The sequence below is a fragment of the Telopea speciosissima genome, chromosome 10 (assembly GCF_018873765.1).
Source record: "Telopea speciosissima isolate NSW1024214 ecotype Mountain lineage chromosome 10, Tspe_v1, whole genome shotgun sequence".
Classification (NCBI taxonomy): Eukaryota; Viridiplantae; Streptophyta; class Magnoliopsida; order Proteales; family Proteaceae; genus Telopea; species Telopea speciosissima.
The window spans coordinates 41,150,174-41,164,226 of NC_057925.1; the positions used below are offsets into that span (position 1 = coordinate 41,150,174).

A 14,053-nucleotide genomic window follows, 5' to 3' on the forward strand; every position below is an offset into this window, starting at 1 on the left:
GGGTGGCCATGCATAAAAAAGAAAGCCTCATCTTACCTATTTAATTTAATTTACTTCCTTATTATAAATAAAAAGGAAGTGGTGTGATCTCTCAAGCTCTAACCTTGTATATTTGTCAATCCTCCATCCAACAAAGGATGTACTGATCGATCTTACATCTTGAACAGGAAAAATACCAACTACAAGAGGAAGAAAATAGGAGATACATATAGGAGTTACATAGTAGATAGATTAATAATGCTACATGGGAGTGAGTTCGGTAATATTTAAGGAATCATATAGCATTTATCTAACACATGTAGCATGAATGTATCCTTTGTTATTTCAAGGAACTGTGCTAGGACTCTTGGTAAAAGTAGAATGGTAGAAGGAATATCGCTGTCAATCTACATGGCCTAGCACAAGTATAGGGCTAATGAGAGCGCATAGAGGCATCAATTGGAGGGGGATTTTTTCATTTTTAAAGGCATGGATGGTCAGTTTGTACGGTTCATATTTTACCCTTGTCAACGTGGAGGGTTTCTTGTTTTAGTGTATTCCTATATTTTGGGAGAGAGATTTTCTTTTAGAGAACTTAATTTCCTTTTTTTAAAGTAAATTAAGTAGTAAAGATATTTGATAAAAAAAAAAGGGAAAAAAATTAGTTAGGGCTTTGATGATGTGGTAACATCAACACGAGATGGCTAGAGCTAAGATCTATTGATTTTAGCTAGGATATACAAGCATAGGAATAGAACATTTTTATTATTTAATTAAGTTTGGAAATTTTGTTTTGCATCCCTTGAGTAAATTATTTTTCCCAATTTCTTCCATACCCTCCTCCCATTTTATATAGAACTCGAAGAGTAATGGAAGAAAATGAAATTCTTGAAGCAAAGGAAGATCTTTCTTTGCCACCTTCTCCACCTTTAATTGATGCAATGACTGCCAATGATAGTAGACAAAGCAAATGTATTCACAAATGAGCATTGGAGCAGTTCATTCCCAAGCGGACAATTTTATTTAACTTGTTGTATGTTCATCCAAAAGTTGTTGCAATCCCTACTCCCCTCCCTACTCCCCGTAAGTAATCTTCTTCATATAGTTCTCCTAAAACATTTAAAGGAAATGGTGAGACCAAATTTTGTTCACAAACAATGTTTAGAATTCTAGATTTAGTTTGAATAAATGTTGAAACTGGAAGATTAAGAAAGATGAGTAAGATTTACAGAGGGGGAAAAAAGAAAAAGAACTTTCTTTTGACTTGGATGACTTTAATTTCTTTTCTTGGCTGAAATATCTCGACCCATTTTAAGAAAATAGTCTTCAATGGATACAAAATCTTGATGAACTTTTAAATGCTTTAATCTTGTATCGACTCAATTGTCATTTCTATCTCCCATGTCTGCAAAATCACTTGTTACAAACCACAAAGCTATGTACTACTACTTCAGTGTGTATTTATTAATATTTATTTCCATTATACTGTCTTTCATTTTTCTATACCATAATATTTTAAGATATGTATCAATATGTATTGAAAAGAGTCAAGTACTTGATACTATTTTGTACATTGAGAAAGTCTCATTACTTATAAAACCAAAATAATTTGCTCTCTAGCACTTAACAAATGTTTACACATGCATTTGCAAGTGCATATTTACTAGTTATTTATTAGTGAAAGTAAATCTCAATTTTACTTTGCAATCAAATTTGTGATTTGAAAAAATAAACTAAAGATTACATCACAAAAACAATAACTATGTTTTAGATTTGTTACACAACTATAGTAATAAAAAGTAAAAACTCAAAAATAATTTCCCTTCCCTCTCTTTTACTTGCAACCAAAGGGAGCTTGGAGGCACAAATTTCAAGTTAATATGTGAACGGATAGATGGATATCAGGATTCAATTCATTTAGAGGTATTTGTACTGATCATAGGGTGTCTAGAATAGGATTCAGATAATCCAAAACATAATTCCTTCAATTCGAATAAATATCAAATGATAATAACAAAACTAAGTAAATAATGATCTTGAGGGTTCTTGAGGATTCAACAAGTTCTAGAGAATGGAGGAAAAAAAACAAGATAACTGAGAGCAATGGGTTGAGAGCAAATCGAATCTGCCAAGGGGAGGAAGGTTACTCAAGTCAGGGATGTAAATGAATAGTGAAACATCCAGAGTCAATTTACATTCATATCGTTAAGGGCTATTCAGATCCTATATAGATTCAAACCGTTGACATCTCTAATTACAATCCTTTACTATTAGCTTTGATACGTCCCCCCTTGTGTTGGGTCGAATAGGAGTTTTTGGGCTTGGTTGGACCGACCCGGATCCATTACAATGCAGCAAGAAGTGGTCATTATGCCCAATCATGGGAAGGGAGGAGGCATTTAGGGGCATACAATTAGGAAATTACGGTTCCAAGAACAAACCCAATAGAATATTCAAAGCAAAATTACCCATAAGACCCCAAAAAAGATTCCTTTGTCTTTGATGGGTCAAAGACCCAACAATGGATGGTTCGAGTCAAAACATGGTCACAAGAATAAAATGTTAGAATATTTTAATATGGGTTTATATTAATAGGGTATTTGTACTCTAATAAAATCGGACATTAGGCACATTGCTTCATATTTGATTGATTGTTCTTTTTCCTTTGTTTCAAGGACTGCTAATTCTATAGCAGATTGCCTTGCTAGGAGGGCCCTATCCATTTAGGGGAGGATGGTTTGGCCCAATTTCGATCCCTGTTTATCTGAATCCTTGATCTCAGATGATAAGAGCGTACCCCGCTCTTTGCAATAAATTTATTTTCGACCAAAAAAATTAAAAAAATGGGACTAATTGGTTGGTCTAATTAAGTGAGACATACAGGCTCTAAATAGTCTAATATGTGTTGCCTAGTGTGGGCTTTAGTTAACCAGTGGGCTTGTGATTAATGGGTTTTTGGAAAACTGAATAAACAAAGAGCTAGGTCTCTCCTCTAACTTTAATACACATAATCGTACATTCAGTGAGAGCGAAGAAAAAGACACATATATGTTTTGTGGCTTTTCCCCTGGTGCAATAAGGTTCCTCATCTAGCTAGTGATCAAAGGGAGATTAGAGGGGAAGTACCTTGCTACGTGGATCAAAAGGATCTCCGTTGCGTTTCATTGTTACTATGGATACTAAACAAGGTATGCCTTTATTGTCTACTATTTCTGTCTCTCGTTCTTGGTGTTCTTAACCTATCTATGACGATCTTGGGTTTATGAATTACATCTTGTTGGAGATAATAATTGTACATGTGGTATCAAAATCATCCATAGATTAGTTTTTTGCCACATGATAATTTTTTATGCTTTTGTGAATAGGCGGTCACTGTGAAGAGTGGACTGGCCCAAGGTTAGAGTGAACTCAATTCTACGCATACTGAATCCGAACATGTAGACCACGTCAGGGTGAGTCCAGTTGATATATTCTAATTGTTCTCCTGATTCTGGTATGATTTGACTTGGTATGGAATGGGAATCAATGAGGACTGATTCTATATGTGATTCTGAGATTTATAAACTTGATGTGGTCTTGGGACTCTTGGATCTTGTTCTTCATATTACCCTTGAATGATGGGGTAAGTTTTGAATCCAAAAGCCTAAGACTTAAGGAACAATCTTTTATATTTTTTGGGAAAAAAAAATCCTACCTGACAGTGTGGCACTTGTGCACAGACACAAAAGGAGGTAAAATGACTGTCCCGCCCCCATCAATGAAAAAAATCTCACTTCTATTGATGCTCACTCACAATGAGTGACTAGCCCATGCGCTGGCGCAATGGCTACGTTCCCAGGCAGAGAACCCTCTCACATTTTTTTTTTTTTTGCAAAGGGTTCTCTTCGTAAGCGGCATAGGAGGAATGCACCAATGTACGTGATACGGCAAGACGTTATCGTACGTAGGAGGGCAGGCAGCAAGATCATTTCATGTGAAGAGGAGAAAAATAGACACAGAGATGCTAGCATACCCTACCCCCGTAGTTTAGAGAATCTTTTCTTTTCTTTCTAAAACAAATATCGTATTGAAAAACTAAACAAAAAATCAACTATAGTCTATAGGGGGGGAACCAGGGTTCAAAAATCCAAATCGACAAAAGAAGCAAAAGATGCAATACAATGAGCTAGATTAATCATATATCCAAAAAAAATTAGAAAGCTAAGCAGAAAACTCCCAACAATCATATAACCAATAATGAATGATCCAATTAGTTTGCTCTATTAACTTATTGCAATAGTATGGTATATTTTTTTCATAGAAAATATTATGATTTATTATTATTTTAATTTAATAATATCATAAAATAAAATACTACAATTATTCAGATACCAAAAATATTTAGTTCCAATGATTAACAATGTTTGCAGTAAACACTACAAGAAATTGGTGCAACGGCGGCACTTTGGGTTGAGCTATTGCGGCATTTTTTACAAATGTCGTCATATATGAAGATATATCGACATTTTCTTAAAAATGCCGTGATATATAAAGGTCTAACGGCGTATAGATGCAAACGTCGTCATATATGAGTATATAGCGGCGTTTGTGTACAATTGCCGTTAAACAAATTAGTTTCCGCGGCGTTTTCTTTAACAAGTGCCACCGTAGCTCACCGTTTAAGGGTGATTTAATATTCTTATTAACGGCATTTTCAAAGAAATGTCGTTGTATGTTGCAATACAACGGCGTTTTTAAACAAACGCCGTATAAAATAATAGATTTCCAAACCCAAAACTGTTTTCACTTCCCCGCGCTTCCCGTCTCTTTCTCTAAAACCTTTTTGTTTCCCCCGCTCTCTACATCTCTCTCTCAAAGTTTTCTAAAAAATCTTTTCAAACTCCAGAGCAGCGCTCTTTTTCCTCTATCAAGCGACGGAGCAACTGTCAACTCTCTCACTATTCCAGACTTCTCTGCCGCTGCGATCTCCTCTTTGCCTACGGCGACCGCACTGCCGCTGTGATCTCGTCTCTCACTGCTCCCGACAAATACAGTAGGTGGGAGTGAGATTTAGGGCAAATATAAAGTGGGAAAGAAGGTAAATCGAGCAGGTGGGAGAGAAAAGAAGAGAGAAAGAGGGAAATGGAGAGAGAACGTGAGTGAGAGAGAAAGAAAAGGATAGAGAACGTGAGAGAGTAGAAAGAAAAGGAGTTTGAGGCTTTCTTCTTCAAGGTTTTTTGATTGGAATGATCGAGGTTTTGCTCGATTCAAACCAGATCCGGGAACCGACTCTGCGAAATGCTTAAGTCGTTGATTCAATAGAGATTCACTGCGGGATGCCCTTGGAGCTTCAGATTCACGAGTGTTTGGTCGCGAATTATCTTTTAGTGAACATCCAACCTATTTTCCCTTGATTTTCTTCATTCCGAAGTAAGATTCTTCCTCAAATTACATTTTAGTTGATTAAATTCTTGGGCCTTCTGTCCTATTTGATTATGAGATTCAGTTGGAGAAAATTTTGGAAATTCATGTTTAGGGTATTAGCTATGGGAGACGATTCATGTGTTTTTACCTAGTTCTCCATTTTCTTCTCATCTAATTGAATTTTTGTGGACAATGGAACTGAATTTGGTCTGGCATGGCAAATGCCGGCGAGACCATCGAATGGCTATTCTGTTGAAGGAATTCGACTTGTTGATTCATAGTTACTTTTGTTGAATGTATAATCTCAAGTCTTCATTTCTCATGCAATTCTGAGTTCATTTTGACCAATATTTTCTGATTGATATGAGCAATATGATTCATGCTCTCTTTTCTTTTTTCCATTTTATTTCCATAATGAACCTCTGTAAATGATTGAACTGAGACCGAATTCTGGTCATTCCTGAAGTAACAGTGGCCTTTCTTGTGGTCCATCTACCTTTGCCACAGCTGTCGTATTCTTTTGGAAACCTCGACTATAAAACCTCATGGTAATATGCTTCGAATCAAAGGGCTATAATCAGCCCTGGTTAAATTCCTAGATCGTGGGGCTGAGGAGCTTGGCCAGCACACAGAGAGAGACTGATATGCGTGTGTGGGTTGTGTAAGTCCAGGTGCATGTGTGTTGCTGCCCAAGTGGTTGCGAGAGTGTGTGTGTCTTTGGGTGTTTATGTGGCTGCCCATTAGGCTGTATGTATGAGTGTGTGAGTGTGTGTGTTTGTGGTGTTTGGGTGCTTGGTTGAGGTTCAAGTGGCCTCAGCCACAGCTACTAACTGAAAAGAAAAGTAAGAAAGAAGAGAAAAGAAGAGAAAAGAAGAGAAAAGAATGAAAATAATAAGGAGAAGAGGAGGCGATCCTATTACTTGTGTTTATGTTTGCATGTGTGTGCATGTGTGTTCTTGTGTGTATGTGTGTGGTTGCCATGTCCTAGTAAGTTGTGAGTGTGGTTGTGTGCATGTTTGGGATCTCAACCACTGGTATTGGAAAGAAAAGAAAAGAAAGGAAAAGAAGAAAGAGAGAAAAGAAAGGAAGAAGATGAACCATTAAGGTGAGATCTGCATCTTACTTTGGAAAACCTCTTGTAAGAGCTAAAATATTAGTTTATTCTTAATAGTTTAACCCTTGAGATTTAATCTAGGAGGGTAATTTTTTATAATCCATGAACAGGTGCTTGGGTTTTGGAATTGGTCATTCAACTTGTACATTGGGGAGTTCATAAAAATATTAGTTAATAAGTCAATTCTTGGAAATCTTTTCCATGTTGTGGAATTTGTTTAAATCAAAATCTCTATTATACTGTAGTATGCATGTCCTTGAATTCATTTTTAGCCACTCTTTGAATATAATAATAATGTTGCATTCCACCCCTAGATATTTCGTTTTAGTCTGTGTCTTCTCTAGAATTTGTTACATGTCTTAGGCTCCACTTATTCCAATGGCAAATATTTTGTGGGAATTGCTTGAAATGCAACACCAGTAGGACTCTACAAAGTAAAAAAGATATACAAAATAATACTGCAATATTTCTTTCGACCTTATTAGTAGCAAAGTCCTATCAAATAGGAGACATGTATTAGAAAATGTCTGCAATAGAAAGATTTTTAGATACTTTAAGAGATTCTTCTTTAAGCTAGACAAATGCAGGAACCTTCTTCAAATGCTTAGGCATCTTGAGCCACCAACTCTTCTTATCCCTGCATTCAATGAGCACAACATGCCCAAGCAAATATCAGCAATGTTTCACATGCTAATCAAATTCAACTAAAGGAAACTCTGTACATCCTTAGTCCTCCCAAAAGGTTTAAACACAAACTCCAATATTGGCACAGTGCTTTCAACCCTGGAATATTTATCATTCTGTATACTGATCCCTTTCACCTGTATTCCTTGTATGTCAGGGTTCTGTTTTGAGGTAGAGAAATAGCATATCAGTATTCCCTGTATGTCAGGGTTTTGTTTTGAGGTAGAGAAATAGCATATCATGTTTCTTCTATGGCTTTCGAATGAAGAAAAATGTTTCTGATTTTGGATGAGTTGAGAAAACCACAACCAACAAGTGATGGACTCTCAAAGGTCAATCCCTATTATTGTAGGCTAGGTTCTTTCAATGTTGAGAGCTTTGTAAGAAAGGTAAAGAAGTGAAAGACTTGAGTAGATACTAGAGGGGTTAAGGAGTTTATTTGTCTTGAAAATTAAGCATGCCATATAATGCAGTGATCCACATTGAAACGGTGCTTTCCTGATCCTATAATGGGTGGTCATTTTTATCGTACGATTTATGTTCGGAACATTCCTTGTGATAAGTTAGACCATAAAATTAAAGACATATTTGGCAAGGTTTTAGTTTGATATTTTCTAGCATTCTTCTTGGAATGTGACATTAAACTTCATTATTATTGAGTGATATTTTGCGAGTACTCATCTTTTTCTGTGTAGCAATTAAGTTTGGTGTAGAATGTTATACACTCATCTTGCTGTTCCTAGAGTGTTGTCCTACAACACATTTATTGACATTGGATGCTCCTATTGGTGGGTGTTATGCAACCTGATCGGATTGTGATAAGGAGTTCTCTGCTAATAGCTAAGCAGTGGAAGGGTATCTGATGCCGATGTTATGATAGATTGATAGTTAATGGTTCTTAATGTTATATTACAAAGTATAAATTATTGAAAGGTAGAGTATGCACTTCAAATTTTAGAAGCAAGCAAATAAGAGATATGAAGAGAGAAGATGCTCTCAAAATTTATATGAGCTAATGTGTATATCTAATATTATATTCTACATACATGTATTCCTTTTCCATGTACAAAGTGAAATCCTAAGGCAATTCCCTAGAATAAAAAAAATGTGGGTGCTTATGGAAGACAAAGTGTGTTACTGGTTGAGGATATTGAGGAGGGTGACTCTAGTATTGATCAAACTTCAATGATAGTGATGGGTCATCCCTCATTTAGAACGAGCATGACGTGAAGCTTTAGGATGGAAAGGAGAGGTATGCTAAAGCCAAGGTAGACAAGGACGATGCACTGAGGCAGCAGCGCGGCAAGGAAGAAAACTGAAAACCGCGGCAACGAAGGAAAGTAAGAATTGAGGCACTAAGGCAGCACCGCGGCAGGGAAGCATAGCTACTGCTTCTCAAAAATTCAGTAGCTAATCCAAGGTAGGCGAGGCGGCAGCAGCACTGCTTGGAAGAAAACTTAACGGGTTAAACAAAGGTAACCTCCACACCTTCTATGGATATTGCACTCTTCCAGATTCTGTTTTCAAATAATGTTTCTGCTGAGTAGTTGATCGAGTCCTACTTCGAGTAGGATTACACTTTTAAGACCTAAAACCCTGAATTCGGTACATGCTATTGTATGTTCTGTTGGTTCTGAAATTAATAGTGTACACTGATCTCCTATTGGGTTTATAAATTTTGCAGTCTGTTCTTTAATCTGAGTTTTAGTTGACTGATTTTCCCCTTTCCAAGTGTCACTATGAATCCTTTATATTACATTGCAACTTGTAAAAGAGCTGTCATCAGCTGATCCTTGTGATCTATTTGGATGTTTAGGATCCCATCTTCTTCATCCACAACTAATTAACACTCTCTCATATATACTGTCATTTTGTCAAGCAAGGAAGGGTTCCCATTGATTAACCATCATGAATGAAACTATTCCCCTTCTTTGGTTATAGAGGGATTTCATATAACTCGTCCAATTAGTTTGGTTCTCTATTTGATTTTATCCCTATTATGTGGCTTCATATATTAATTAGTCTCTATTTGCTTGTATTTTATTTCATTGAGTTCTAAGAGCTAGATTCATCTTATGTTCTATTTGTTTCCTGAAAACCAAAGTCAATTTGATTGGTTGATTAGTTCATAATGTCATTTGTTTAAGTTCAACTTAGCAGCTGAAGTTTCATTGTTGGCTGTTGATACCCACCATTCAGACTTTCCTCTTTCTTTTTCTTTTTCATGTTTTACATAGTGAACAATCAATGGGAAGCTTACTTGTTTTTTGTTTTGGGTAAGGGGAATTTTACTTGATACTTTATAGGTTATGATAGTCTACATATGAAAATATTGAAAAAGGCTAAACAGATCAACCCTCCCTTTTAAACTCATTAAAACATTATTAGGAAACTTAGGAAGAACAGACTAAGATTTAATTAGAAGAAGTAATCAACCAAAATCTGAAAAATAGGGCTGAATAGAGAAAACGTTTGATACCCACAGCAGAATAATAGAAGTAGCAGCAGTAGTGGGCAAAAGGAGCCAAGACTGAGTTTGAGCAGCCCTCTTAAAGGGTGGCATAAAACCCCAAAATCTTGTACAGAACAGAACTTAGGAGAGACACCAATAGAGGATCGATTTTTGCAGAAAAACCCCAGGTTATAGCAGGGCTCGAGTGGACTGAAAGCTGGAGTTCGGAGCTTGAACTTCAGCAGCACAGATGGAGGTCTTCTTGCGTAATAGCAGCGGTTTGGCAGCAGTTAACTTGATGGGGGAAACAGCCTTCAATTAACAGCAACAGAGAACACAACACAAGAAAGAACTGCTAGCTTGAGAATTTATGCAATCAAATTTTCCCCAAAAATCTACTGAAACAATCTCCACTCTCTACCATGAGTTCATTGAAAAAAAAAAAAAGGAAACCCATTCAAGCAATTTATGCAACCAAACTACATACAGAAGAGCACTTATCGTTTTCAGTTTCAGATCTGAGATATAATATTAACCTAAGACAAAAGATGTATCAAAGGGGTGTTGATCCATACCTTTTCATGAGAATGAGCCACTCATGGCGGGATTTCAAGGCCGCTCTGAAAAAAGAGACAGAGATAAAATATCCTAATTTTTATAATGCTCCCCGCCCTACTGATCCCGTAGACATTCCAGCTGATCAATGGGCATACCTCATAGGGAAGTGGACATCTGAGAACTGGCAGGTAATATGTTTTTTTTTTAGACAATGAATTGTTCTGATTTCATTTTACTTAATTAAGTATGACACATATTTTAATGATGGGTTTGATATATGATAGGCAAAATCTATAGCCAACAAAAATAGGAGAGAGAACCAACAAGTGTCTCATACAACTGGCCGGAAGAGTTTCGCACAGGTAGCACACGAGATGGTAATTTTCTTATGCACATCTCATGAACATTTGGTAATATCATAAATGGATGTGATTATATTTAATCTAACTATGATATCTGCTTGTTCAGCGGCTTGAACACCCTGATGGTGCAGATCCTACTAGAGTGCAGGTGTTTAAGAAAACCCACCAAAGGAGAGATGGCAGTTACATAAATCAGGCGACAAGAGATATCATAGTAAGTATTTGTCAAGGTTAATAATGTTTATAAAATTTATGCATATTCTTGGGTATCTATTGGAATGTCCGTTGTTAACCTGTTATACATTGGTTTATAGGATAAGTTTGAAGAGAAATTGGAAGAACTACCCCCAGAAATGAGAGAGACGAGTGTTGTCCAAAACGATCTTTTTGTGGAAGCATTTGGCGTTGATCCTCCAGGCCGAGTGCGCGGTGCAGGCCTAGGCGTAAATCCGAGTTCTCTTGGCCTTACACAAAGAAATATTGAGGAGAGACGGGAGAAAGAAGAAAGACAAAGAGAATTTGCAATGATGAAGGAAGAAATTGCTGATTTGAAACGTGTTGTAGCTGATCTATCTCAAATACTTCGGGGTAGAAGTAGTTCGGAAAGTTCAACTCACTTATGTAAGTAATAAAATTACGAAATTTTGTTGGTTTTTTATTTTAATTTTTATCTGAAGTACTATATATATTGATTTTACTTACCCATTCATTTGAACAGCTGATAATTGAGGCCATTGCATTAGTTGGCTTTTTTTTGTCCGTCTATCTGTACAGGTATGCTTTCAGTACTTTCAAGATTTGAGTTTCATTTGAACTGTTGCATGGATTAGTTTTGAGTTTGATTTGGGTTCTTTTGACAGTCTTCTTCCTACTCTTTAATCTGCTTCCTACTCTTTAACAAACCCCAACTTTGAACAACAAGCGCATGTGAAAACAAACCCCAAACCCCCGGCACCGGCTTAAGCCAATTTGCCTAAATAGTGAGCTAAATATGTTTTCACCTTGCATTCATTTTTCTCTTGTATGTTATACCTCAACACTTTCCACAATTTAAATCCTTGATAACATAGTATCCAAAGATCAATTCTTCCAAGAAACCTTAGACTAATGGCAATTCAGTATTCATATTCCTGCAACCATAAGTAATTGTATTGTAGTGAAAGCTCTATTTGATGATAGATTAGGTCTTTAATTTGGAACATATCTTAGAAATAGTCAAACTTGCATTTGTTATTCTTTTTCTTACATATAAAAAATAGACAGTCTTGAAGTTCAATGGTGTGTGTTTGAGGGGAGGGGGGTCAATCTTGCTTCTAATAGAAAAAAATTAGAAGTAAAAAATAAAATGAAACTTCAATCAGTATTAACTAGAGCTCCTAAAAGCATAACATACCCTGTGTTACTGTACTGTTTGCCGGTGGAGGCGAGGAAAGAGGAGGAGGAGTTGAAGGAGGTGATGGAGGTGTTGGAGCAGCTATTGATTCATAGAAAGGATCATTGAGCTCAAACCTCAAATTACAGTTGGGCATGAGAACTCTCCCACATTGCTTTGCATTGCAACAATTTGGGATATGAGCAACAACTTCAACTAAGCATCTATTGCAGTCATTCTGAGATATATCAGGAGTACACTGAATTAACCCATGAGTCTTCTCAAAGCTGTTTGTATAATTCACAGCCCCAGCTGCAAACATTCGAGTGGAAGAACCAAAGACAGCTTGGTTCACAAGGTCATTCATTAAATTTGCCAAAGTCTGATTAAATTGAACTGGGTTTGACACATTATTCACATTCCACAAATACCAAGTTGGATTTTCTTGCATAGTTGAGAAGATGAACTGATCGGAGTACCTTAACATGCATAAATCATACCATACTATTGCACCTGTTTGATTGGGACAACGTTGTGTGATATCTTTACTTGCTATGTTAACACAATTTTGACATTCTTGGGAAGTAATATCGCTTCTGCACAGTAAGAGACCATAGACTGTGTTGGAATTCTGGGTAATTGTTGTGTTGTAAAATCCAGTACTGTTGATAGCATTAGAGGATCGAGAAGATAGAAGATGGTTGAAATTGTATGATCTGTGTTAGATTTGTTTTTTTGGACCTCCGGTTCAGCTTTCTCTGTGTATTTCAGTATTTGTGTGCATGTGTGTGCATGTGTATGTAAATGCATTTATTTCCTTGATTTTCATTGAATCTAAAATCGCTAGGCATTTGGGTATTCTCAGCATTTTCTGATTGAAGCATGATTCTTGTCTCTATGTAAGCAATTCCAAGGTTTCAGTAGGAAGTAATGCTACTTTTTAATGCTTACTTCTCCTTGAGACAAGCTTTAATTATCCAGTTAAGAACATCTAGGAAAGTTGCACAATTCAAGGCTTTGAGTGTGGGCTTGAGTGTGAAGATCTGTGAAGAGGTTTTATTTATACAAGCCAGTGAAGGATGGTTGATTGGATTGTTTATCTGTCCCTATAATTTTTTGTTTACTTTGTTATTGGTACTTGTGCATACCTCTTGTCACCTTCAGTCTTACTAATTAGTTTATATTGCTATTTGATGGTTTTGTGTAGGATGGAGATGGTGTTCAGGTCTTGGAATTTCACTTTTGGGCTTGGTTTCCTCACTGGGAGTATAACTTTGGTGGCTTCAGAGATCCATGAACTAATATTATTTTACTTGCTAATTGGGTTATGAATTTTTTATAGAAGGGGGTCTCTTTGTGGTCTTTTTGCAGTATCAGAACCTTAGTACTATGGATTTTGTGTAGGAGGGGATCTTTTATCTTTTTGTAGTATTGGAACCTTAGAACTATGGATTCTGTGTAGGAGGGGATCTTGTCTTTTTGCAGTATCGGAACCTTAGTACTTTAGACTCTGTTTTTATTTTATGTTTAATGGATATTTTACATAGTTCAATATATCTTGGCATTAGTAAAATCATTATTTTGTGGGATTTATGTGTTCTATATGAAACAAGTGGTCGAAAAGATTAATATGGATGAATGCATTATATATGAAATAGGTGGCAGAATGAATCTATTATATTTGAAACAGGTTAATGGAATAGATACAAAAGCTATTCTTAAATTTTAAAAAAAAAAATAGCACCTATAGCGGCGTTTTTAAAAACGTCGGCAAAAACAAAAAGCCAGGCCTCATTTACCGGCGTTTATTAACAAATGCCTCAATATTATTGCCTACAGCGGCGCTTTTATAAACGTCGTTTTAGTGTACTAAGCCCCGGCATTTGCTACAAACGTCGCAACAATTAGGAATTCAATGCCTACCTCGGCACTTTTAAAAACGTCGTTGTAGGACATTTTCCACGACGTTTATTAAAAAATGCCGCGGTAAAGGCACTTACACAGTCACTCTCAAAAAACGCCGTTGTACAAAAACGGCGGTACCTTCGCCGACGTTTCTACGGCACAAAGTAGAAACGTCGTTGAATGATACAGCGGCGTTTTTGGGATCTATAGCGGCGTTTAAAAAC

At 36.5% G+C, this 14,053-nt stretch overlaps 1 protein-coding gene across 1 annotated transcript; it reads right to left on the reverse strand.

Moving 5' to 3' along the window:
* Nucleotides 1-11,674: 11,674 nt before the first annotated feature.
* On the reverse strand, nucleotides 11,675-12,291 carry LOC122643572 (cysteine-rich receptor-like protein kinase 25). Its single transcript, XM_043837185.1, has 2 exons — nucleotides 11,946-12,291; nucleotides 11,675-11,682 (listed from the first exon to the last, which is right to left on the reverse strand). The coding sequence occupies exons 1-2, from the start codon at nucleotides 12,289-12,291 to the stop codon at nucleotides 11,675-11,677; spliced, it is 354 nt and encodes a 117-aa protein (XP_043693120.1).
* Between the last annotated feature and the right edge of the window lie 1,762 nt (nucleotides 12,292-14,053).

Bases quoted from the DNA above. Each gene is read 5' to 3' on its own strand.
- LOC122643572 (XM_043837185.1), bottom strand. From the start codon at position 12,291: ATGAATGACCTTGTGAACCAAGCTGTCTTTGGTTCTTCCACTCGAATG.